Source organism: Pteropus medius, unplaced genomic scaffold (genome assembly GCF_902729225.1).
Source record: "Pteropus medius unplaced genomic scaffold, Ma_sr-lr_union100, whole genome shotgun sequence".
Lineage (NCBI taxonomy): Eukaryota > Metazoa > Chordata > Mammalia > Chiroptera > Pteropodidae > Pteropus > Pteropus medius.
Genome location: NW_024352785.1, coordinates 16779129 through 16806065, shown reverse-complemented (window position 1 = coordinate 16806065; position 26937 = coordinate 16779129). Strand labels below are relative to the sequence as shown.

Genomic DNA, 26937 nt, shown 5'->3' with positions numbered 1-26937 from the left:
TTAGCTTAGGTGTCTGTGTGCGACTGTATTTGTGTGTGTGTGTGTGTACAACATCTCTGTGTCTACATAAACGCACGTATTTATACGTATATACAGTATACAGAAATAGACAGCAAGCAGTGACACTGAGCAAGCAGGCAAGGCTGGTCAATCAATAACCAGCTAAGTTTTGTTCTGCTCCAGCAAAACCAGGACTTGCTCCAGTAAGTGCTAACAAAGGCCCTTTTCCCTTCACTCTGCTGAGGAGAGCACTATTAGTCATGCTTCATTAGGCTTGTTTACAGAAAAGAGCTGGTCTCTAAGCACGTTATTGAAATACTTGTAACTCTGTTGGGCTTTTTTTCTTCCCCGAAAGATAAGAACTTTGGAATGTGGGCTGGGGGAGGGTGGGAAGGCAGCCTCTGACCATTGTCAAGAAGATTGGTGGGTTCAGATGGGAGTTGGGAAGATGAGTTTGCGTTTAACCTCTGTTTCCATCCGCAGAGCCTCACTGCAGGGTCTCATTTTTGTTGTCCAAGTTCCGGGGATCTTTAATTTTGCCCTGTGTAATTTAGACAGATGTCAGGCGTTCACTTCAGCTCGCTGTTCCTGAAAACTCGACGTGAGGTTTCCTCACCCCAGTCCAGAGAGGAGGCTTCAGGGATTTAGAACTGTGTTTCCCAGTTGGCTTTGCTATTTATTGAGTGGTGACATGAGGAAATGTTTGTTTTAAACATGGATGTTTTAGGAAGGATGGCTTTATCTCGGTCAAAATTGGTGGTGGATGTAGCAATAAATAATAAAAGTCCTTAATGTTGGAATATGCAGCCCTGAAGATTCTAAAAGATACATATGCCCCATGCATAGTAAGCCAGGTCAGTGTAGACGCCCATATCTGAGGGTGCTTTACCTGGAAGGAATGCAGAGGCCTTGCTGCTGGCAGTATTTGTGAGTGGGGAATTCTTGGTATTTTGGCACCTCCCGCCATTCCTCAGCTTGTGACCTGGTTTATGGGGGAGTTTCAAAGATGAAGCCAAAGTCCATTTGCAGAGTGCCTCTTCTGTGCCAGTGCCCATGTTAAATGCTTTACATAAATCACACCTTGATATTGATACTGTCCCTGTTAGATAGATGTGGAAACGGGTTCAGAGAGATTTAGTTCAAGGTGAAGCAGCTCCAAAGCGAGATTTGAACCAGGTGAGTCTGTCTCCAGAGCCATCTTTTCAGGCGCTTAGGGAGCTCCGTTTGATCACCAATCACTCTTTTTTATTCTTCCTTCCTCCCCATTCCTCCAAGTAAAATTGACTGCAAACTGAGCTTGATTAGAATCCATTCCTTCAGCATTCCTCATTACATTCCGAACCGGGCCACAGTTATGCGGCTTCACTACCAGAGTGTGAACTACTCTCCGTGCTGCTGGGCAAGGTAGGGCAGGGCCTCCTCCAGGTGAGAAGGGGATGGTTTACCCAGGACACAAACTTCACTCGCCCCGCTGCTTTTTATTGTGAGAGTACTGACCGCATTCTCTGACATCCACATTCCTTGTTTCCTTTTTAGATTTGCAAAGGTAACTTTTAGGTGACACACAAAATGTACCCCTTTGTACATGTACACGGAGAGCCTTCCTGTTTACTTGTACAGAGAGAGTTGAGAAAGTTGAGAGAGGCAGTTCCCTGTTGTTCAGCTGCTGTCGTAAATTGCTATTTTAAATTTCAGCAAGTGGGATAATAGTAGGGCGATCATCTCCAGTAAATGCTGTTGGTCTCTGAAAGAATGGCCTGTTCAGAGGTTTTATGATTTACAGGGGACACAGCTGGTGGCCAACAGAGTTATAGGAATGTGTGTTCTCCTGGGCCCGGTAGAGCTAGAGATGAAAAGGGCCCAGAGCTGACAAAAGCAAATAAGCGCTCTGACTTTAGATAAAGCATCATAATTTTTATGAATCCTGCTTCTTCAGTCCCAGGGAGATGCACGCGTCTGTAGCAGCTTTTTGATGTGAGCGTAATTGTCAGTTGGTTCCCTCTGTTCCCTTGTATCTCAAGGACTGGAAAAGATAAGAAATTACTTTAAAACACAGTCCTATAAATCTAGTATTATATTACACAAGTTTTGTCTAGCAGTTCACTAGCATTGTAACCTGAAGCTGCTAATCTCTCACCTAGATTGATCTACATACAATAGGTTTGTGAGGAAGACTAGGTGATAGGAAATGTTGGGAGGACTGATAGCTTTATATTCCCTTTTCCAAGCCCCCTTCCCCAAAGTATCTGAGGCTTTTCCTTCTTACATGTTATTTCCTTTGCATCTCTCATTTTTCATTCATCTCAGTAATTACTTTGCGTTCCTGGCTGCTACTCCCTCCCCTGCTTTTGCCATAGGTCAACGGTCCCCAACCTTTTTGGCACCAGGGACCGGTGCTCCTATGAGAATTTAATGCCTGATGATCTGAGGTGGAGCTGAGGTGGTGATGCTAGTGCTGGGGAGCCACTGGGGAGCCACTTGGGAGCGGCTGCAAATACAGATGAAGGTTCACTTGCTCACCCGCCATTCACCTCCTGCTGTGTGGCCCAGTTCCTAACAGGCCACAGACCGGTACTGGTATGCGGCCCAAGGTTGGGAATCCCTGCCATAGGAGAAGCGTTGGGCAGGAAACAGACTGCTGCCTGCACCAAGAAGTAGGGAAGTGGCAGATACCTGTTACATGACTTTACAAATTTATAGTGTCTTATACTCTTCTTTCTCCTTTGAGCCCTAAACTACTCTTTTAGGAGCAGTGGCATACAGGGGGAGTTTTTGCCTTAAGGATTTTTTTTTATTTTTCCTCTCTCTCTTTCTGGTTTTGCTGTTCTCTTTACCTGTTTTTCAAGTCGAAATAACGGCATTGCAGAGATCTTGGTTATAGAAGTTGTTTGTAAGATGAAAAGATCTTGTAATTAATACGAAGTGCAGGAAATGACAGGGCCTGGCAATGTGAAAGGCCCACATTCTTTCAGTTGCTTATCTTTATGGCATGCGAGTCTGAAAATGGGAGTGTGTACAGGCTGTTTCCCTCTCATTCTGGGGGATCCTGGCTGAGTGCTTATGTCCGGGCCCCATGTACATAGGTATCCCCTAAAAAACACTCTCAAAGGAATGACATGTTAGGAAGTAATAAAATAAGAACAATGTCATTATCATGGCTCATAGTAGGCCTAGTTCCGTGAGTACTTATCAGATTCCTTTCCCAAACTCTTGAATGCTTTTATTTAGAGGAAGAAAAAAATAATCTCCTAATGAACTAATAATTAAAGCTTGTGGGACTGGATTGGGGGAGGTGAGTCAAGTCTGCTATAGCTGGCATTGAACTCTGGTCTTCCCATGAAGAAAGGGAGGGAGGGGAATAGGAAATAATTCTGCTACCCTGATGAGGAAATTGTGCCTTAAAAGAAGGGGAGAACTTGAGGAATCTGTTGGCACTAGAAATCAATCATCTAAACTCATCAGATTTCAGATAAACTAATGTGTGTCTGCAAAGGAGCCGGAGAAAATTTAGGTTTAAAAATCAAGAGTGCTGCTGTTGCTTGTCTCTGTGCCACTAAGCCTCAAGGAAAGTTTAATCAAAGACAAGAAATGAAACCTCTTTATACAAATATATACTATATACATATACATGTTCAGTTCATGCATTTAAATTGCTCCAAATGTCTGTCTCAGAAAACTTTATTTTTTTCTATTCCATCTCCCCAAGCGTATTTTTTTTTTTTTTTTCCTTTCGCCTCTTCCCCTCCTTTATCTTTGCTCTTGAGTGTATTGCCTAATCCTGCTGTGTTGGCTGAGCCTTGATGGACTACAAGCTTGAAAAACATCACTTTGGAAGTACAAGGGGTAGCTTTGATGCAGCCTGGCTAAGTGTCTATGACTTACCGCCCTTGTTGAATCAAGCTCCAGGGACTTGTCTTCCGGCCCCCACCACTCTCCCAACATTAGCACCTTAAAGCTGTCCTCCTGCCTATCCCAGAATGGGGACCCTGGGCAACTTAGCAGAAACTTTTAGAAGAATTGCCTAAACAATAAAGTCTATATATAGATTGTGGTATGAGTGGTTGCAACATTTTTTTTTTTCAAAACTATCCTCAATCCATCAAGGACAATGTTGCTTTAGGATGCGTGTATCTGCCTAACTTTCAAGCACATGTTTTTTGTTACCAATCATGTTTAAAATTACTTTTTAAAGATCTCTGTTATTTTTTCCATTATGCTCTTTGTTCTCCAAAATGTCTATCTGACAGCTATGACATCTTTTAACTATGAAACTTGCTAAAATATATGTACTGATAATTTAAAAGAAGTAAAGAGTCCCTTTCTGCAGTAAATATTAATTGGGCTCTAATGACTTGTTTTGATTTTTTTTTAACTTTATATCTTAGGCTATCAAAGTTTTTATTAATGCTTAAGCTTGTATAATCCTTGCTCAGTGAGAATGTCACTATCCACACATGTGGTGCCGGCTCCGGTGCAAATGTATGGGACAGCATTTCAGTGTTCCGGAGGTGCCTTACAAAAAAAGCCTTATTTCTGCTCCCTCTTCTTGCCTGCAAGACTTCTTAACAGGCCATTGTATTTTCTAAAAGTAAGAAAAGGATAATGTTACTAGGGAAGCAAGAAAAGAAAAGCAGCAAGAGCTTCTTTTAGCTGACCAGTCAACTGGATATTGACCACCTGTCTTCATGGGAAAGAAATGGATGGCAGTGAATAAGCGAGAGTCTAGTTTTCCAAGAAGCTCAATGATTTTCCCAAATCAATACAGCTCATCAGGCCTCAGAACAAAGGCTGCAGGGGAGGTGACAGTGATGGAAGTGGCTCTGTGTTCTTTTGTGTATTAAACCATAAGGCCCATGGGGAAACAAGGTTTCTTTAGCCATGTTTTTTTTTTCTTCTTCTTCTTCTTTTTTTTTTTTCTTTTAGGGCTTATTCAGGGTATTTAAAAGAGAAAATCCTTTCAGATTAAGAAAAAAAGATTTCCATAGATTGTATCCGATGATCAAATGTACTTTTGAAAGAGATAAGCACAGTCAAGTAAGAAAGAATACCATCTTTTAAAATGCATATTAGAATAGCATTTTGCCATTGCTTTTTGGTATTGGTTTACTGTGTTTATTTGGATTAAGGTCTTTTTGTTGTTGTTGTTATTGACGAATATGGTTTAGATGAACCAAAAAGAAGGGTCTCAGTGTTAAGATCAACCTCTGGCAAATAAAGAATCATAACTATCCTTCTATAAAGGAACCTTGTGCCTAATGTCCTACAAAATAACACGAGACCCCAATAGGAAAGCTGGACTGTCATCTGAGAGGTTATAATTAACGTAGGTAGTGTGGTGCCAACATACTCTAACTACTGACAGAGAACATCTACCCAAACCAGCAATTTTTAGCCCTTCAGTCCTTTAATCCTTAAGCTCACTGTGCTTTCATAAAGTAATACATTAACACCAGAGCAGTGTGTCTCTGGGGTTTATGGCTGGGGTGGCGGCACACTAGGGCATAAAGTGTTTCATTACACTTCCCTTTGTTAGTGCTGCCCTGTCTCCCAAGCTCCATTGCCATACACTGTTTGTTCAGATAAAGCCCAATGTTCAGGGTGACTAATCGCAGCACTGTGTTCCAGATGGTTTGATTACAGGATGTGGTTAAAGTGACTCTTCAAACATTCAGCCCAGCAGTAGGGCTCTTTAAAAAAAATATTGCATTTTCTGGTCACGTGACAGCACTTTTCTTACATATATACTTGGCATAGGTACTAGGAAAGTCCCTCTGCTTTTTGGCTGTCAGGTATTTATTTCATTGGCAACCTCAGTTGTAAATTTAAAGTGTCCCCAAATAATTATAAACTTAGCTGTGTCCTTGGAAGAAAGACATCTGAAGCCAGAAAAATGAACAAGAGTGCTATGTAAGACACAGCTTTTTAAAAAGTACCAGTATTGGATACAGCAAAACCACAATAAAATATTAGGAGAGAGTTCAGTACAAAGGAGTGATGATAAATCATACCTCGTACAGCGGTCACATTGTATAAAAATACAGGGTAATATGATATCCTAAATATATAAACTTTATCTTGTACTCATGAAACCAGAATATTGTGGCACTTTTATTGTCATTAATGTTTCTACCAGAAAAAAAAAGAATGTAAAAGGAAAGAAATGTGTAAACTTAAAAAAAAAAAAAAAAAAAGGATTGTTGCATAAATGGGTTACATTTTGTTGTTATTAGAGTGAGGTTTCTGTTTTCTGCATGAGTGCACACCAAGTCCATCCAGATGTGGTAGTCTGAATAAGAGTTCAAAAAAACTATGTCTGATTCCAAATTCGGCATTCGCAGTGCTTGGCAAAGAACTTCTGTCCCAGGGCTGAGGCACTTGAAAGACTCTGAAACAGTCTAAGCTGTAATACAAACAGTTATGCTGATCTACTGGGAAATCAGCCATTTGCCCAGTTCTTGAAGAAACATCTTCACAAATACCAGAAACAGTAATTTATAAACCATATTTATAACATCTTTGGAGCAAAATCTCTCCGCCGAGAATTTCTATCATCTATAAGCTAGTGGAAGATTATGCTTATTGAAAAAGTATGGGACCAGTGAATAACAGTCACTGAGTAGGATTCAAATGGAGATTCTCTTCTTTCTCCTTCTAGTAGTTCCTAAGTGTTGGATGAACTCTCTGGGTGCTGGGCACTGTGTTCGCAGGTAGGGTAGGTACAGACGCTGCTCCTATTTTCAAAGAAGTGCAGTCTAGTTGGCAGAGATGGGCATACTGTGTATGTACGTGGTGTAAAATGTTAAAGGGACTGTATTGGGTAAGACGAATAGTCTCAATATTGTTTAAATATTGTGAGAGTTTATTTGCCGCTCACCTAATAGACTAGTTCAGTATTTCTTTTGGGTGAGGGTTCTCTCCTTATCATTCAGGGTCCTAGATGGAGATCTGCCTTCTTCTTATGGCCTTTGCGGTTGCTGTAGTTTCCATCCCAGCCAATCCAGGCAGGGGAAGAGATTAGAAGAACGTGCACAGGAGATTCTTATGGGCCAGGCCTGGAACTGGCACATTATCAGTTGATTCACTTTCCTATTTTGGCACTGAGGCACAGGGCTACATCTTACTGGTAAGGAGGCTGAGAAGTGGCTAGCTGAGGGAAAACATGGATTCATTGGTGAGAGGACTGTGTATGTATGGAGTGCATTGAGGTCCCAAGAGGGAGTGGCCATCTTTTGGTGATGTGTGTGGTTCGTGTGTGACTGGAGGATTCAGAGGAGAGATAACATTTAACTTTGTTTTGTCCTGATTCATTAGGAACCTTAACTTTCCTTGGGGAGTTGGACTATAACAGCTGTAAGGTTTTTTTTGTTTGTTTTTTTTTTCCCCAGAGGAATTGAAAGTGTGACATGAAGAATGTTCGAAAACTTGCTTAGGCTGAAGGGGAAAAGAGGGCGAACTAGAGAATGTCAACATGGTCATTGTCCTTGACTAGGTGAGAGGCTGTCAAGTGGATGATGGGTAGACTGTCCTTCCAAGGTATCGGAAAGCACAGCGAGGGTTACGGTATTCAAAGATCTTAGTTCGAAACAACCAGGAACAACTTTTTAACAATATGGGTGCTGGTGAGAGCTCCTGTCAGTGATGGGGTAAAAGAATACACACACAAGTATTGAAGGCCTTGTACCACCCACTGGCTTCCTCATCTCATAGCTATTGCTTCCTTGGGGCTTTGGCTCACCATAGTCCTCTCAGCCTTTGGTATCTTGTGACCTTTAGGTTTCTACTCTTATTAATACTTTCCTTTCCATGTCACTAATTCAGATTCCCAAAGTAAGTCCCCGTATGGTTACCTCTGCTTCTGGTGCCCATCACTGGAATAGTCAAATGAGGACAGGATTAAGATTATTGGTCTAGGAGCCTAGTCCCTTAAGGTTACCCTCTGAGCAGGGGCTCTGGGTAGGACAGGCACTATAAAGTCAAACCCAGGGTCTAGTTTAATGTGATGGATCAAGGGGCCTACTCCCCAAGTATGGGTAATATGTAAACTATTCTTACACGTCCGGATTACAGGGTATGCCTGTGTTGGTTCTGTTACAAGTTTGCAGACCCTTGAAGTACAGAGTTTGGTTGGAGTTCCGGCCAAAACATGATTGATTTTGTAGCACCAAGTAGATACCTAGTGTGTAACCTGTAGATGCACAATAAATACTTAATGAGCCTGACCATCTCTGTCTCTGGGAACACTTGACTATATTGACAAGAGGAAATAATAGAACACTATGACTGTGGAATCCTTATGAGAGCTCAAGGCTGTTTTGGCTCAGGTTGTAGAACACAGACCACATTCTTATTAGATACTGATTCAGAATCTAAGCTGCAGCCCCCATAAAGCATAAAGCATAAGCAATATGCTTTATGGGGGCTGCAGCTTAGATTCTGAATCAGTATCTAAGAAAAAGACAATACAAAGAAGAAAACCCTGTGTGGTGAGCACACTCAAACCTATCCATTGCTCTTTTCAGCTATATTCTTACTTTTATTGGTGATGATCTTCAGATATTTTGCAAATATGAAATGTTACAGGGTAGGCAATTAACTAGCATTTTGAGAAAGACGGTGCCCAGGATAGTAAACCTGGTGGGATACTTGAGAACATAAAGATGAAAAAGACTTGTAGAGTGTCTCCAGCACCTAGCTTAAAGGCTAGAATTTCGAAAGAATAAATGTACATTAAAAGAAACATTAAACTTTTTAGAATAAATGTACATTTATTTCCAATTTATGTAAAAATTAAGCGAGAAACATAACTGCCCAGATTTATAACATTCAGATTTGTACTTTTAAAAGGCTAGTTTTTATTTTAGTTATTTATGCCTGTAAAAAGTCGAGTCCACTTTATATGACCATGGGTTTCAAAGTATTCAAGATGTTGAGGCTTCAGCAAAACGATAAACCATGTACAGCTTTTGGAGCTAAAACACCTTTATGTTTGGCCCCTCACAATCGGATGTTGTCTAAACACAGACTTCCTTAACAAAGAAACAATACGCTTTGTAGTTTATGAGAAGCATTCCTTCATTCCAGCATAGAGCGGCAGATTTGGCAGCGTAAACATGTGCGTGTGTGTAGTCGCACGTGAGTTCTAGGCAGATATAAATACTCTGTGGCATTGTGAAGCGGCTTGTACAAATAAAGAAAAATAGAGACAAGCACACGTATTTAATTAACACTGTGTGGAGACTGTTCAAAATCTCCCCGGGAGTAGAGCATTTATTTTGAGCATTTTTAAATACGTAAACTGACTTATTAAGGCCTTCTGAAGCTGAAAAGGGACTTTACAGGGCTTTTCCCCCCACCGAATGCTAAGAATAATGATGGTAATATCACTTCTCTACTCGTGTGGCTTCTAGAAATAGCGTCAGGCGATGTGAATAGTTCTACAGTGTGGAAGTTGCAACTGGACTTCCGCCTTTGTGACAGGTTCCAACGGTAGCCCCACATAGCCAAGGATCTGCTTGTTTGGGGTCCCTTCCTTCTCACCGTCTCCCTGCGCCACCCCCCCCCCCCCCCCGCTGGTTTCCCTTTGTCCCCTTAGCGGACCACGAATCGGTTCTGCGAGTTCGCAGCGGGCCGCGCCGCGTGGGTCGCGGTGGCAAAGCAGTACAGACACGCGGGCGTAGCTGTCATCGCACGGGCCAGCCCGCGGTCATTTGCCGAGCCGGACAGCGCGGGCAGCCCACTCCGGCCGCGGGAACCCGGGATTGGCGCGCGCGGCCCCGCCTCGCCCGCCGCCGGGGCGCTGCCTCCTCCCGCCGCCAAGCTCCTCTATCCGCAGCCGCTGCCTCGCTGCTCCCGGCGGCCGCCACCGGCCCCGCCAATCAGACGCGAGCATTCCCAGCAGGCGCCGGCCAATCCGCGGCCCGCAATTTGCTGGAAACGCGAAACCCTTAGGGGAAAAGCAATAACAAAAGCCTTTCACTGCAGACAAATGTTAAGTGTCTGTGCAGACTTTTCCTGTTTTTAATTTTATTACTGCTAGAATGGAGGGTTTGTTGTTTCTTTCATGTTTCCTTTCAAGCAATTTTAATTATACATTTGTGCTACATCAGGGACTCTGGAACGCAGTGATTCGGCTTATTGCATCTAAAGCTAAAATGCAGTAACCTTCTGGCAATACAGATATATTCCTGCACTGTAAATATAGCTGACATGCTAAAGAATTTTAAGCAGCTGCAAAGGTCTTTGACACCACACACAGTGCCCCAGAGAGCAGATGATGAGAAAACCGGCTCTGTCTTCCCCTTCCCCTCTTCTCCCACCCCCTCCCTTTTCCTGAAGGGATGTGCTCATAAAGAATCCTTTCCTCCAATTGTTTTGTCTTGCGCAGATTTTGACCAAATGCCTAATTACCATTGATTCTCATCCCAATATGAATCTTTTATACTCAATGGTATAATTTCTTTTTCCCTGAGGGAATCCGAATGGAATCAACCCTGATCTGAGGAAATGCTTGCTTTGTATCCTGCTAGCTTTTCCTTTCCCTTGTAGACTATTGCTACAGTGAGTAAATTCAGCTGTCACCTAAGTAATAGCAACATAGACCATATGGGAAACAATTTTTAAATTTCTTTTTGAGACTTCTGAAAGAAATCCTTTCTTCCCCACTACTTGATTGCCAGCCATTCAAATATTTTACCTGATGTTAAAACCTTCCAAGGAAATGTGTCTTACCTTGTGGGGTGTCCCTTACCATAAAGGAGTTCAATATAGGTTTACAGTAAAATTCAAAATGGCACTGAGCAAGTGAGCAAACCAGCTAGAAATAGACTTTGAGTAATGTCCCTTGGTGTTTCCAAGAAAGAGTGTGTGTGTGTGGTGGGGGGCGGGGGGGAGTACAGAAAACAAAACAAAGTCTCACTTGAATATTTCATTTTTTTACTGTAGTATTTTAGGTTTGTCTCAAAATCTAGGTCCTTGTATATATGCTTTAAAAGAGTGAATTTAAGAAATATATGGCACTTGTCTTCTAGTGAAATAAAGAAGATGTTATATTTTGTTTCCCTGTGACATTTGGTGTACTAAGTGCACTTAAGTTTAGTAATTCACAGATGCAGTGCTAAATTAAATTGTCTGTCTGCAAAGCAGTTGGGAAAAGCAGAATGGCTTGCAGGAAACAAGTGTGCTGGTTTGAGATTTTTTTTTTCTAACCCTCTGTGGCAAATGCTTACTAAAGTTGATTCTAAAGATAACCCCAAGAGCAAACCTATTGTGCACATTTATTTTCTTAAGAGGGCTATTTTAGGAGGTCTTAATATGAAACAAGAACAAACAGTGAAACAGATACCATACCAAGGCTGATTCTTGTCTCACAAAGCCAGAGAGGGCAGGATTAAGAAAGAGAAACCATAGCTGGTTGTCTGCTATCTGGATTCCAAGCCCTGGTTCCTGCTCTATACCTATTTTTGTGCACCCACATAATTTTTTTCTGAATAAAAAGCACCGTTATTTTATGTCGTTGAATTGCAAACAAAACCGATTGTTTTAAGTCACCTTCTGGTTTAAGTACTGGTAACTGGCGCTTAGTTTTTGTTGGCTGCTTGCCAAACGAAAGCAATTATGTGTAATAATAGAAAAATTAAGAGGTGAGTGTTGCTATTTTACAGCAGGACATGGCAAAAACCATTTCCTTCTGTCAGCAGTATCTTGATTACACTCTCACACAAAGCTTTACCCTTTTTCTTCTATACACGCATAACACACACACACACACACTCTCTCTCTCTCACACACTCACACTCACTCTTTCCTGTGGGTTTTCTTTTGAGGTCACTGAAACCAGAAAGAGGAAGAATGTAAACCACAGCTTTTGAAAGCAAATGAGAATAGAACTTTGCTCGTAAAAATAATAATAATGGTAGGAGTAGGAGTAGTAGTACTAGTAGTAGTAGTAGTAGTAGTAATAGTAATAATAATTAATAATAATAACAAATGGACTGGAAATGGAGTAATTGGTGCTAACCATGGTCCTCCTTCATTCTCCACTTCCGCAGGTGTCCTAGTGGTCAATGTCACGTGGAGGAACAAAACTTACGTAGGGACCCTACTGGACTGCACCAAGCACGACTGGGCCCCTCCCAGGTATGCACAGGGCCTTTTATTTCAGGCTCTGTTTTCTCTCCTCCTTCCTCTCTTTCCCCTCTCCTTCCCCCATCCTCTCTTTGCAAGGAAACTATATAGAGAAATGAATAATACATAAAAGTCTGCCTGTAATTGAAACCAAGCATAAGGGAAATGAGCAATTCAGGGTTGAACACAGTAAAATGCAGATGCCGGGTTTCTTTTTTTGCCAGGAGATCTCTACTCCCTGCCCCTTTTCTGTCTTCTTTGTTTTCTTCTTTTCTCAAAATGGGAATTTGAACTGGATTTGAAGCTGGCTACCTGAGCCGTTTTTCTTTGGTTTTCTGAGGAATAATATAAGCTGCTGGTAGCCTGTTATTTTGCAGGTGTTGAAACCGTCAGTGGAAAAATGAGGTGTCTTTTCCTTATCTGGGCCCGGCCCTCAAGCCGCTGGCGTGTTGACTGCACTTTTCTGCATTGTGTGCCTCGTGGTTTCACCTGGCTCTTTTGAGCCTGCTCATTTTAATATTTGTTACTTGCTTCCCCAGGTTCTGTGAGTCACCAACAAGTGACCTGGAGATGAGAGGAGGCCGGGGCCGAGGGAAGAGAGCGAGGTCTGCCGCAGCTGCCCCAGGCTCGGAGGCCAGCTTCACAGAGTCCAGAGGGCTGCAGAGCAAGAACAGAGGAGGGGCCAATGGGAAAGGGAGGCGGGGCAGCCTCAATGCCAGCGGGAGAAGGACACCCCCAAATTGTGCCGCTGAGGACATCAAAGCCAGCCCCTCCTCCACCAACAAAAGGAAAAACAAGCCTCCAATGGAGCTAGACCTGAACTCCAGCTCCGAGGACAATAAGCCTGGGAAACGTGTCCGCACAAATTCTAGAAGCACTCCCACCACCCCTCAAGGGAAACCAGAGACTACTTTTTTGGACCAAGGCTGCTCCTCTCCAGTATTAATCGATTGTCCCCACCCAAACTGCAACAAAAAGTACAAGCACATTAATGGCCTGAGGTACCACCAGGCTCATGCACACTTAGACCCAGAAAACAAGCTGGAGTTTGAACCTGACAGTGAAGACAAGATCTCGGACTGCGAGGAGGCACTGAGTAACGTGGCGCTTGAATGCAGCGAGCCAAGCACAAGTGTATCAGCTTATGACCAGGTGAAGGCGCCGGCATCCCCTGGCTCGGGGAACCCCCCTGGGACCCCCAAGGGAAAGAGGGAGCTGATGAGCAATGGCCCAGGTTCTGTTATCGGATCTAAAGCTGGGAAGAATTCTGGCAAAAAGAAGGGCCTTAACAGTGAGCTGAGCAATCTCCCAGTCATCTCCAACATGACGGCCACGTTAGACGGTTGCTCAGCGGCAGACGGCAGTTTGGCTGCTGAAATGCCCAAACTGGAAGCGGAAGGGTTAATTGACAAGAAGAACTTGGGAGATAAAGAAAAGGGCAAAAAAGCCAACAATTGCAAAATGGACAAAAACCTCTCCAAACTGAAAACGGCCCGGCCCATCGCTCCTGCCCCAGCCCCCACACCCCCGCAACTAATCGCTATCCCCACCGCAGCCTTTACAAGCACCACCACGGGGACAATACCCGGCCTGCCCTCCCTCACGACGACTGTTGTTCAGGCCACACCAAAGAGTCCTCCGTTAAAACCCATTCAACCAAAGCCTACAATTATGGGGGAGCCCATCACCGTGAACCCAGCTCTTGTGTCACTCAAAGACAAAAAGAAAAAGGAGAAGCGAAAGCTAAAGGACAAAGAAGGCAAAGAGACAGGAAGCCCTAAAATGGATGCAAAGCTGGGCAAACTAGATGACGCCAAGGGGGCTGGGAAAGACTTATCTGGGCATTTTTTAAAGGACCATCTCAGTAAGAGTGAAGGGCTGGCTAATGGACTGTCGGAGTCTCAAGAGAGCCGAATGGCCAGTATCAAAGCCGAGGCCGATAAGGTTTACACATTCACGGACAACGCTCCCAGCCCTTCCATAGGGAGCGCCTCGAGAATGGAATGCAACCCTTTGGTGAACGGGCAGGCGCCGATGGCCCCACTGCATGTGTTGACACAAAACGGAGCAGAGAGCTCTGCAGCCAAGACGAGCAGCCCTGCCTATTCGGACATATCTGATGCCGCCGATGATGGTGGTTCTGACAGCAGGTCAGAGGGCATGAGGTCCAAAGCCAGTTCCCCGTCAGATATCGTGTCTGGTAAGGACGGTGTTGTAAAAGGGCACTCTTCAGCTACAGCACAATCATCTCAAATGAAAGAGTCCCATTCTCCCTATTACCATGGCTACGATCCTTATTATTCTCCAAGTTACATGCACCCCGGGCAGGTCGGCGCCCCTGCCGCTGGGAACGGTGGGAGCATGCAGGGACTGAAGATCAAGAAGGAGTCTGAGGAAGATGCAGAAAAGAAAGACAAGGCAGAGCAGCTAGATGCCAAGAGAGTGGACCATGCTTCCGCCTCCTTACAGCCTCAGCACCAGTCGGTGATCACACAGAGACACCCTGCCCTGGCTCAGTCACTTTATTATGGCCAGTATGCCTACGGGCTCTATATGGACCAGAAGTCTCTGATGGCCACCAGCCCTGCCTACAGACAGCAGTATGAGAAGTACTATGAGGACCAGAGGCTGGCAGAGCAGAAAATGGCCCAAACTGGGAGAGGAGACTGTGAAAGGAAAACCGAGCTCCCCTTGAAAGAGCTGGGCAAGGAGGACAGTAAACAGAAAAACATGCCGTCGGCCACAATCTCAAAAGCTCCCTCTACCCCGGAGCCAAACAAAAACCATTCTAAACTAGGGCCGTCAGTGCCTAATAAAACTGAGGAGACAGGTAAATCGCAGCTTCTCTCCAATCACCAGCAGCAGCTTCAGGCCGACAGCTTCAAAGCTAAGCAGATGGAAAACCACCAGCTTATTAAGGAGGCTGTAGAAATGAAATCTGTCATGGACTCTATGAAGCAGACAGGTGTAGACCCAACCTCGAGATTTAAACAAGTAAGATTGTGGAGCGTGGCCCCCACAGGGAGAGAGCAGTCTGAGACGTGTACATGTCTGGGCTTATCTGATTAGACTTCTCCACAGGAAGTAAACCAAGGGTTCATTAGGGTTGGCTCCTCTTCTCTTGAAAAATATTTTAAAAGGTTCTCTCAGGAGTTATTGCGCGCTTCTAAAATGTACATCGCTCATGATTTCCTTGTCACGTTGTGTAGTAAAGAGAGCTGTGGACATGTGCTTTTCATGTTCCACAATGCCATTAACGAACTGTGAATCCGACGTGGTCCCTTAGTTTCTTACTGAGTCCAAAGCGAGAGAATTCCGCCACCTGGCCGCTGAGTTTCCCGCTGAGTTAACGCCGAGATTCTGAGTCTGATCTCTAAAATATTTGTTCTGCTACGTTTCCAAATTTCTCTTGATGTCTTTTAGGAATGTTAAGACCGGATCCCTAAACTCACATTTCCCACTCATCTTTTTAATACAATTTGGGAGCCAGATGTCTTTCCCATGCATGGTGTCTGAGATGCCTGGATTCCTGTTTTACGCTCTGTATTAAGTGCCCCAAAGTGGGGCTCAGTGCTGATTCCTTGTGAGGAGAGAGAAGAGGTCTGGGTGGATGTGCCGCCAGCTGTCATCCCGGAGCCCAGCCTGAGGCTGCACGTGCAAACACCTGGAAGTTGGTCCCCGTGAAAGCACCCATACGCTAGCACTTTGATATTTCGAACATCCTGATTCACTGCAGTCCCATGAGAGTTCCTTCTGGTGTTTCCCAGCACCCCCACCCCCACCCCCGTGCTTAGATATCCCTGGTGAATCAGAGCAACAGAATCCTTTCTTCATGTTCCTTTCTGCCCAAAAGTTGGACCTTAGGCGCAACTCCGAATGTTCACTGAGGACCAAAGTGCCCAGTGGGTTTATATCACGAATGGGAGGGGAGTCGCAAAGACCATTTAGGACCCTAATTTCCCTCTCTGGAGGCCTGAATCAGGCTGTGACTTCGCAGGGCGGTATTGGAACTCTACGATTTGGAGGCGCGTGGTTATAGATGGCTTTGTTTTCTAGTAGGAAAGCCATAATGTGGGCTATTAATTTGAAGTTTTGTTTTGATAAGATGTTAGCACGTAATGAGACATGAGCCGATGTTAAGCCTCAGCTGTGGGTGAAGAAAACGTATTAGGAAACCAAGAGTTTTTCCACCCTCAGTGATGTTACTTGCTGTAATAATCACTTAAGTTTACTATCATTAGCTCGAGTTGGAGTTTTAAAAATTCTTTTTACCTATGCGAGGTATTAAAAGGAACATGAGAGATTAAGTATGTCCGAGGATGTTCAGTGATGTTGAGAAATTAAGGGCCCAGCTGTTAATGCCCAGCGCACCTGTTTGGAGCCCAGCTCCACACCTGGGCGGCAGTGTGGCCTGGACGTTACCTGGAACTTCAAAACCTCTGGTTTTGTCTTCTGTAAAAGTAATCATTAATAACGCCCGCCTCAGACATTATTCGGTGAGAGGAGGTAAAGGCCTTTGCCCAGTGCTAGCACATGAATAAATGTTAACTTAGTAGTAGAAGTAATAGTAATAGTGCCGGCATGATGATTAATGGGTCTTTCTTAAAAAGTGAAATTTTAAAACAAATCTTTTTTTTTTTTTTTTTTTTTGAAATCAGGATCCAGATTCAAGGACATGGCATCATTACGTATACCAGCCCAAATACCTGGATCAGCAAAAGTCAGAAGACCTTGATAGGGAAAAGAAACTAAAAGAGGATAGTCCCAGGAAAACTCCCAATAAAGAGAGTGGCGTGTCCAGCCTTCCTGTATCATTAACCAGCATTAAAGAGGAGCCCAAAGAGGCCAAGCGTCCTGACTCTCAGTCCATGGAGGAGAACAAGCTGAAAAATGATGATCGAAAGACTCCTGTGAACTGGAAGGACTCTCGAGGAACAAGAGTGGCTGTCTCCTCGCCCATGAGTCAGCACCAGTCGTACATACAGTACCTGCATGCTTATCCTTACCCACAGATGTATGAGCCCAGCCACCCCGCATACCGGGCCGTTTCTCCCGTCCTCATGCACAGTTACCCTGGTACGTGTTATGGGTTCTAACGGTATTAAAGGGAAGAGGTCGTGTTTATATCTTAGCTATTAAAAACTCAGGATAAATTAGATGCTTCAGGAGTGACGCTCGTTTTACTTGTTTTTATGCTACTTAAAGTCCCAAAGATGAAAGTGATTTAATAAAAGGTTTTTTTTTTTTTTTTAGATGAAATGTTAAGAGTCCTTAGCTATTGTTTCCATAGTCTCTGATGGGCTGCTATAGCTGTTAGACTGACAGATACTTTATTGCCTATGAAAATATTCTAAGCACTTACTGTCATAATCATTATAGTTACTATTCCTTTCACTTAAGCGGACACATAAATGTATGAAATAGCTGTAAGCTTGATTCTGTTTATAACCTCCGTTCATCAGAATGAATTAACTAGGAGAAGAAAATTGGAGAACCTAGATACAGTTTAACGATGATGTAGCCGGTTCTTAATGTGTAGTAAATGTCCCTCTATTTTGGCAGAAGAAAGATCTATGACCTTATGCCAGCACCATGTAATCAACTAAATGATTTTTTTTTTTTTTTTTTTTTTTGAGACGAGTTTGAATTCGATGTGGCATTTGTTGTTTGTCTGCAGGGGCCTATCTCTCTCCGGGATTTCATTATCCTGTTTATGGGAAGATGTCAGGGAGAGAAGAGGCAGAGAAAGTCAATACCAGCCCTAGCATCAACACGAAAACAACCACTGAATCTAAAGCACTGGATTTGCTCCAGCAGCATGCCAACCAATACCGCAGCAAGTCTCCTGCTGTAAGCCTCCCTTTGTTGTTATTTAAAAGTACTGTGTTTTGGGGGAGAAAAGGGAACACACTAGAGAACGGTCTTGAAATATGAATGGTTTCGGAACCCAGCTGTGATTTCTGGATGCTGTTTTGTCCTAATACATAAAGAATGGAATGTTCAAAAGTAAGATGGTTTCACACATGGGGGAAAAAATTGGTAAAGTATGTACGGTGGTCACAAGCTTTTCTGTTGCAAAATCTATACCTTACCTACCCAGGAGGATGCTTGTGAGGTGGACATTTAAATTTATAGGAACTGACTTTCGGTGTGAAATGTTTTTGATGTAACATAGTCTGATGCACTCATGTCAGAGTGAGTCACTTGGCTAAGGAGTAGTGGCTGACACCTGTTTTTTTTTTTTTTTTTTTCTGTTGACTCATTGTTATGTCCTTAGAACTTCCTCTGGGCCAAAGCATGTGGGCATGTGTGGCCTTTAGAAAGATGGTTTCCACACACCACTCACCACCACCCTGTCCCCCCAAAGACACTACTAGTCCTAGACACTGTTGTGAAGAGGGAGAAAAGAAAGACTGTGGTTGTCTTTGGCAAGAAAGAGAAGTTTGGAACAAATTAAAATATGGGGTCCATAATGTGGATGAGTCCACCAGAGACTCTATAAAGAAAGTGGAAAAGATGATTTATGAATCTTTTTCTGTGAGTACTCCTTTTAGTGCAAAGATCTTTTTCAAGTGAGAAAAAGAACTTCAGTGAAAAGGTGGTTAAGTTCTAGTGCGTAGAAATGTATCAAAAACACACGATCCTTAACCAAATTATGATTAGGGAGAGCTAGAGCTCCTCTGAGTGTTCAAAAATGGAGAGATTCTGGAATGCTTTTGGAAGACATAGGGCAGTGATTTTCTGTACTTGACACGGGCATGTGATATTAGGATATGTTTTCAATGGAACGGAATAGATAAAGGTGTTTAAAATTATGAGCTAGATTCTCCCCCACAAAATGTAGATAAAATAAAAAGGTGATCAGAAAACTTGACCTTAAATCTCATTACAATGACTTCTTTTCCTTCATTCGTATGTAAAAGTTGTTTCTGGGAAGAAACTGGATAGATTCTAAACCTGAAGTTATGAGTGAATAGAGAGAAAGGTCCTCTTATTTCAGACATTTGAAGAAAACTTTGATGGTCCCTTGGGGTGGACCGGTTCTTTAGTGTTGACTTAATTGCAGCTGAAACTGAAGCGCTTTTTTTCTTTTTCTTTTTTTTTTTTTTTTGTGAAATGATGTTCATCTAATAAGGAATTTTTAAGTATCTACATGTTTACTTTTTTTAAATCATTAACACGTAGCTGAAGGGACAAAGGTGGTTTAGTACTCCTACTAGTTCTTTTTCAGGGAATTAAGTGGGGACATGTCTCTCTTCTGTTGCAGCCGGTGGAGAAGGCTACAGCTGAGCGGGAACGGGAATCGGAAAGGGAGCGGGATCGCCACTCCCCCTTTGGCCAGCGGCATCTGCACACGCATCACCATACCCACGTCGGCATGGGGTACCCACTAATCCCTGGTCAATACGACCCTTTCCAAGGTCAGCAGCTCTGTTGTTCTTGTGTCCTTGTTCCTTCTGCTTTGGAAGACAGTTGCTGAAACTGTTCTTCATGTCTTCAAGTAAACATATTGAGCTTTGAGTTAACATTAGCTCTGGGTTGGATTTTTAACACTTACTTCCTAGTATTTCCTAGCGGCACAACTAAAGCTATTCCTAGTCTTTGTATTCTATGGAAACACGAAATGGCTACCACTTAATAATTGTCACTTGTTGATGTTATCAGAGGCTTGCTGTTATCTTGCAGACTGAGGGTGACATCCAGTGTCTAGGTCACTGAATATAACAATCAGAAGATCAGATAGCTACTTCAGGAAAATTGTGAAGAAAGGGAGGCATGGTGGGAGGCTTTGGTGACATCACCTGTCCTCGTCCCTGCAGGGCCTTTAAGTTGCTCTTTCCCCGTGGGGTAACGGGTAATGCGATCAGGCTCAGCACTTTTCATAACCTAATTCAAGGACTCTTCACAGACCTTCACTACTGTGACTTTCACTAAAGATGGAGAAACATCTTTTGAAAAGCCATAGAATTGACATGAGGGAGTGAGGGAGCCTTCAGTTCATGTGTTATAGTTGAGCATATGTGCCATTTGTCCTAGCTCTGTCACCTCACAGCAGGTGGGCATGGGCACAGGCACCGTCACCGTCAACAGATGACTTGCTAGGATCTTGCTGTCTTGACTCAAATTGCCATAAGAAAATGTCATAGTCTCCAGGGCTTTAAACAACAGAAATTGATTTTCTCATCATTCCGAAGGCTGGGAGTCTGAGATCAGGGTGACAATATGGTCAGTTTCTGTTGAAAGTTCTCTTCCTGGCTTGTGGGCAGCCTCCATCTTGCTGTCTGCTCATTTGACCTCTTCTCTGTGCACATGGGGGAAGGAGAGAGAATTACTCTGATGTCTCTTCTTAAAAGGACACAAATCTTGTTGGATCAGGGCCCCACCCTTATGACCTCATTTAATCTTAATTACTTCCTGATTGGTCCTATCTCCAAATGCAAGTCACATTGGGGGGGGTTATGACTTTCACACAGGAATTTTGAAAGGACACAGTTCAGTCCACAGCACTTGCCAAGCTGCCTCTTACCTCGTACTCTGCTATGTGAATACAGAATATGTTTGAAAGTACTTCCAAAAGTGGGAAGTGCCATACAGATGTGAAATGATCATTTTTGTTTATTCAGCTCATGTTACTTGGTGTCAACTAGTGGTGTTAAAAGAGAACATAAAGGACATAGAAGGAGAGAGTAATCTTTCCTGGGTTTGTGTTTGTTTCTTCTGTTTTTTTCCAAGATTGTTTTCTATAGAATTAAGGAGAATTTTCTATTGGCAACTTCATGCTATCTGGATTATTACATCCTCTGACAGTTACCCTTCTCTTGCACAGTAAAGGTTACTATTTCAAAGTTTGGTTCACCGATTCCTTGTACCTTATGAGATGCATTGTGTTCGATCTCTGGGGAAAATGTTAAAGTGATAAAAGTTACTATGAAAATATTGTATTCTAAGCAAATAGCATGTCGCTTCTATAATTCGCTGTGACTTTTGATTCCTGTTGTTACCTGGTACCTATTATTTCTGCTGAGCTTCCTATTCAGGAATGCGTCCAAACCATTTAGCACCATGCAGAGCCAGAGGGATGGAATGCCGAATTCTTTTTGAATAGCTATTAAAACCGCCGAGTATTCGATAAAGGCATAGATATTGGTTAGACCACGTGGTTTGTACTCTGTTCTTGCTGCATTAAACATTTTATGTGCGTATTCAGGAAAGGACACATTGCCGCCGTTGGGTCTGCAGCCCTTCACCACCGGGCCTGCGTCTACTCTTACCTTTCTGAATGTCACAGAAACCCTGTTTTTTTCCCCCATTAGGCTTGACCTCTGCTGCCCTCGTTGCCTCTCAGCAGGTGGCTGCCCAGGCATCTGCATCAGGAATGTTTCCTGCACAAAGAAGGTAAATACCGGCCACATTTTTTAATTTTTTTTTTTTTTTTTTTTTAGATAGAGACATCTTAATGGGTGGGAGGAAGCACGTATAGGCATTTTAGACCAAAAACTTAAGCCTTCAGGGTTTTTTATTATTATAACGAATTTGCTTTTTTGCTACTGTGTTTCCCATGCAGCTTCTATTCCCTGAACCTCATTTCTGTAGCTGTAATGTAGATTAGTAATTAACTGATCAGTTATTTAAACAGTTGAAAAGTTTCTTAGGCTATCCTCGTAGCTCTGTTAAAATAGTCACTGTGACTCCCTTTGAGTTGTTGTGTTTAAGAATGAAGTCACAAATGGAGAAATTTATTTTCATAAAGTATTGTTTATTCTTTCTCATTTTGAATTATCCCTCAAGTTGTTTTTGAAAGAAAATAATTCATTTTTTCACAATGTATATCTTTACCCTTGTGTTCATTCACGTTCTGAGGAGTCGAATTCCATGAATCGAATAGAACTAAAATAATAAGCCTGTCAATCTTAGGGTCTTCATATTTTCAGTGTCAAGTGTGGATAGAACCCTATACTAAGGTTTTCTTTTCTTTTTCAGAGAATAACAAGATTGGAAATGTACGTTGTCATGTGACTGGCTCACATGGGGAAGCGCTTTATACAGACATCAGTTCCATGGTGTTAATTTGAAATGCCTTAATGGCAGGCAAAAACCAGTCATTTCATTTTTGTAAATTACAGATTTTATCACAGAGTAACAAATGTTGCTGTAATTAAACTTCTGTTTTATATATATATACGTATACATATATGTATATATACATATATATATATATATTCTTTACTTTTTGTATCAGTAACCAGGCTCGCACACACAGGGTCTGCTGCCAAGTTGCAAACCACTCAGAAAAGGAAATAAAAAAAATGTATTTGTCATGTTGAAAAGTGTTAGCCACAAAAGGCTGCTTACTTTCTTATTCTTTTCATTTTAAATTGTAAATAAATAATGTTATGTATCAGTGTGCCTGAACCTTGCATATCCTTCATATATTTCCCGTAAGCCCCTCAGAAAGGCTAACTGTGATGATGACACTTGGTACAATTTAGATGTCTATTTGGTGGCTCCTGTTAAAGACGCATCAGTGTAAAATGTTCCTGTAGTCACTGTTTGTACTTGTGTATTGTGGAAAAAAATACTTTTGGAAGGCATAGGGTTGCCAGTACCACAAAAACTGTGTTGTACATAATGTAAAGATTAAAATGGGGAAATAATGAGCATCTGTGAATAATGAGGTGTCATTTTTTGATAATCTTGAATGGCAAAAAACCCAATAGCCTGCATACCAGAGACATCTGTGATTGTTCTATTACTTGAATAGTCCTGCAGTCCTTTTTTTTTTTTTTTTCTTTTTTTAATGTTTACAATTATCCAGTTTTAGAAGAGAGAGACTTTAATGCTATTGCCTGGTTACTTGTTTTATGCTGTAATCTAGTTTATTTTATGTAAAATGTATATTGAATGCTTTCCTTTTTTATACCTGCCTTAAATAATTTGGCAATCAGAATTAAAAAGTTTTTTTTTTATAATGGCTTCTTGTCTGTCTCATGTTATTTCCAGCTGGCTGATAGTGATTCTCATTTTCAAAGAAAGGTTTCCTAATAGTATGGACATCCAATGCATAAGATACAGTATATAGATATTAACTTTTCTTGTACACAGGTATAACAACCAAATAGTCTATTTAATTCATTGGATATATGCATATTCACTGAGTATTTACTCTAAATATGGAGCATAATATCACTGCAAATAAGTAGATACAGGTTTCTTTCATGTAGATGATATTCCAAAAGTGTAAATCTTGTGACATGTGGACAGTAGATAAAACGTGTAAAAAGACTGTCAGCTAGACATTTATTTAAATTGTTTTACTAGAATATTTTATGCCAAATGTACAGAATTGCTGCCTCATTTTCTCCCTCCTTCCCTCCCTTCCTTCCAACGAATACTTGCTGAGCACCTACTTTATCTCAGGCATTATAAGGTCCTGGGGTACAGCAGTGAGCAAAACAGACAAAAATTCCTGTCCTCAGAGTTTGCATTTTCTAGGAGGTGGGGGCAAACATAATAAAATATACAGTATGCGGAGTACAGGAGGTCCTTGAATCACGTCTTCATTCAACTTTTCATCGTCTCATTGATGCCGTAGGAATTTAAGCCTTACTGAATCAGTTGCCTGTGGTAAAATTGGTTTCTGTATACACTGTTTCGCTTAGAGTCACCGAACCTATTAACGACGACATTAAGTGAGGACTTACTGTATATTTGATGGTTGGTAAATGCTATGGAGAAAAATAAAGCACGGGAGTGGGCCTGAGTAACACGTGTGGGACTTTGTAACTGTAAATAGAGTGATCGGGGAGGCCTCACAAAAGGAGCTGAGGAAGCGGTCCGTGCACACATCTGGGGGCAAAGCGTTGTGGTGAGATGGAAAGCAAGAGCAAAAGCCTTAAAGAACAAAAGCCTTCCTGTGTTTGGACTGGTTGATTTCAATGCTTCATTCCAGCTGTAAGTTTTTCTGATTTTACTGTAATTGCTATTGACAGTTTTACCACTTGGTTTTCTAAAAAGTTCTTTAAGTTGACAAAATTTGTCTTGGTATAATTTGCTTAGTTCTCCTACTTTGAGGCCTGTGTTTCACAAATGAAGAGATTTTTGCAACCAAAAAGAAATGTTTCCTCTGCTTTTGGAAAACCCACCATGAAGCGTTCTCTTTGCTGTGTGCCTTATAGTCTAGATCCAGTTCCTGTTCTTAATAGATTTCAGTAGGAGGATCTTTTTCTCAAGTTTGTTTGTTTGTTTTTCAAATTTCATCCATGTTGTCATTTATATATATAAAAAAAATTCTTTATAGTGTTTATTGCTACACATTAGAGTATTTCACAGACTTTCATCATTTTTTAAGTTATCAGTTTTTTTCAGTTCTTAGATCATATCCAGATGTATCCTTGAGCACTTGATGTAATTGATCCTATACCAGTTAAACAAATATGTTTCTTCTGTTCAGAATTTGGTTTAAACTGAAGTATGTCTCTCGGTTTTCCACATGCTGTGCCAGTTTTAGAATTGACCGAACAATTCAATTGTCGAAACACAGGAGCAGAACTGAAATCCCATTACACCTTCACCAGCTGAATTACCGTGTCCCTGTTGGTGGCTAGGCAGCACTGTGGATTCTTGATTTTCCCGCTTTTGGTATTTTAAAAAATCTTGTGGAAGCCAACTTTGCCTTTCAGCTGCAAAACGACTGGATGTATGCTTACTATATACCGAGCTTGTGATCACTTCTAGTTAGGTGCCCAAATAGAGAGGGTATAAATAGGTGCATCAGACCATGCTTAACCCTGCTACTGTAATAAACGGGGATGCTGATAAATAGAGATATATATGACCAAAAGTACAATGCTGTCTTCCCCCCAGGCTTTTACTGCAACATTATCCATGACTGGTTTACATTAATCACTAAATGAAGTTTTGTTTCTTCCCCTTACTGTTACAGTGTTGTTTTTGCTGATGACGACATGAATTGCCAAAGGCCAGAGCTTGTTTATATTATGTGTGCCATTTCTCTAGCTGAGTACATAGTCAGTACTGGATGGTAAATTAAAGATTCCCAAAAGACAAGCATGCTTGGCTCCATTATATTACTATGATGAATCTGCCATTAATACGGTTCTAATTGTTTTACTTTTATAGACATAAAATCAGTCCCCTTAGCGACTAATAATAGGGTTTATTGATTTTACTAAACATTATTCATTCCAGGCCTGCTCATATCAGCTTGTCCTGAACATATGCAAAGAGCCTGCAGTGCTGACACGGTGCAAATTAACTTCCTAGTGAAACGAGACTGGAGAGTTGTTTACAGCTGTGGTCCTACCGAACACAGAATATTAAAAAACAAGGCAATGGGCACCATATAGAACCATTTGTTCCTAGATTAGGATCTCTGATGGCTTTTTCTTGGGAATTTGCCATTGATGTTCAGCCCAGGTCATTAACAGTCTCAGGGTGAAAAGCCTGGCCTTATACATTCACACTGGCTATGCCCCAGATTTAGTGTGGTTTCAGCCCAAGAGTCTGAGAGTAACCGGGATGAATAGCTCTGATTGATAGAGGATAAAACAGCAGTTTAAATGATAATTACTGGTCATTTCATTCCCTCTCTGACTCTGAAAAAGAGGCAAGACAAGCAATGCCATTTATTACTGTTTTGTCACTAACCACAGTCATCCATTTCCCTGCTTACTACAGCAGCCTGAGTCATAAATGTTGTTTGCTTTCAGTTAACTTTAGGAGAGAAAACAAAGTGAAGCCCACTGTGAGCGGTGCTTCTGTCATGGATTTAAAAAAAAAATCTAACAAAATCACTCACTAAAAGCAGAGGTTCCCAGCCTCAGCACTACTGACGTTTTGGACCAGATACTTCTTTGTTGGAGGTAGAGGAGAGGGGCTTTCCTGTGCGTTCTAGGATATTTAGCTGAACTCTACCCACCAGATACCAATAGCAACTTGTAACTGCAGCCCCCACCCCAAGTTGGGACAACCAACTGATCATGTGAAATTCATATCTCCTGCCTGGCCCCTGTCCCACAGATAAACTGCTGCGTTTTCTTGTTCTTTGTTGCTTTAGAAGACGTAAAGACCTTCGGTGGTTCCTGGTGATCCCCTTAAAATACAATGGGGATACTCATTTGACTAACATGGGTGTAGCTGGATTAGGTCTTCCAGTATTTTAAGGAAAATTGGATGGTCCAGATTTTAACATAACATTTTGTAGATTTGAAAATGAATTCAATCTAAAAACCACATCCGGGAGCTAAATTTAGTTTGCCGTGTATCAATTAGCAAGATACACTTTATATTTGTTGTTTTAAAATCCTCACACTAGCTCCCTAAAATACATATTATTTTTCCCTGGAACTGAGGCTTTTCAAGTTGGAAAACCTGGAAAAAGGAGTCATTTGTAAGTGAGCTGCTGAGATTGAACTCAAATTTCTTTGCCACAGGGAGTATCATTCAATTCTTGTACAGGAATAAATTTGGGAGCTTCTCAGATGCACACTATGTATTTCAGTGAAGATTTTTTTTTTTTTCATATAGATATTTGGAAATAAAACGAAAGGAAACAAAAAACTTGGAGATTCAGAGCACGTAAAGATTTCCAGGGCCATCAGGGAACCAAGGCACTGACGATGCAATGCACGTTCGGAGTCCAGGTTTATGGTTGGATCAGACTGTGGCCAGGCCCTGGCCTGCCTCCTGTCTCCTGCTCTACGTGGAATGGCAAGTAGGTGCAGATGGGATAAAACTCCCGATCGGATTCTGTAACAGAAATGGTTAATCATTGCAGCTCTCTCCATCTAAGCG

The 26937-nt window shown here is 42.0% G+C and overlaps 1 protein-coding gene across 6 annotated transcripts in view; it reads left to right on the top strand.

The window, feature by feature from the left end:
- ZNF608 (zinc finger protein 608) overlaps nt 1–23089 on the top strand; it is a 147424-nt gene extending 124335 nt beyond the window's left edge. For 4 of the 6 annotated variants that reach the window (XM_039848577.1, XM_039848578.1, XM_039848579.1 and 1 more), the window contains 7 exons: nt 12048–12135; nt 12663–15117; nt 16782–17199; nt 17801–17973; nt 19391–19544; nt 21438–21519; nt 22105–22417. In XM_039848577.1, the coding sequence (XP_039704511.1) occupies nt 12048–12135; nt 12663–15117; nt 16782–17199; nt 17801–17973; nt 19391–19544; nt 21438–21519; nt 22105–22111 (3377 nt within the window). In that variant the 3' untranslated portion in view covers nt 22112–22417. Of the gene's footprint in view, nt 1–12047; nt 12136–12662; nt 15118–16781; nt 17200–17800; nt 17974–19390; nt 19545–21437; nt 21520–22104 lie in introns of all 6 variants that reach the window. The other 2 variants (XM_039848574.1, XM_039848575.1) reach the window with 1 other exon arrangement.
- Nucleotides 23090–26937: the final 3848 nt, after the last annotated feature.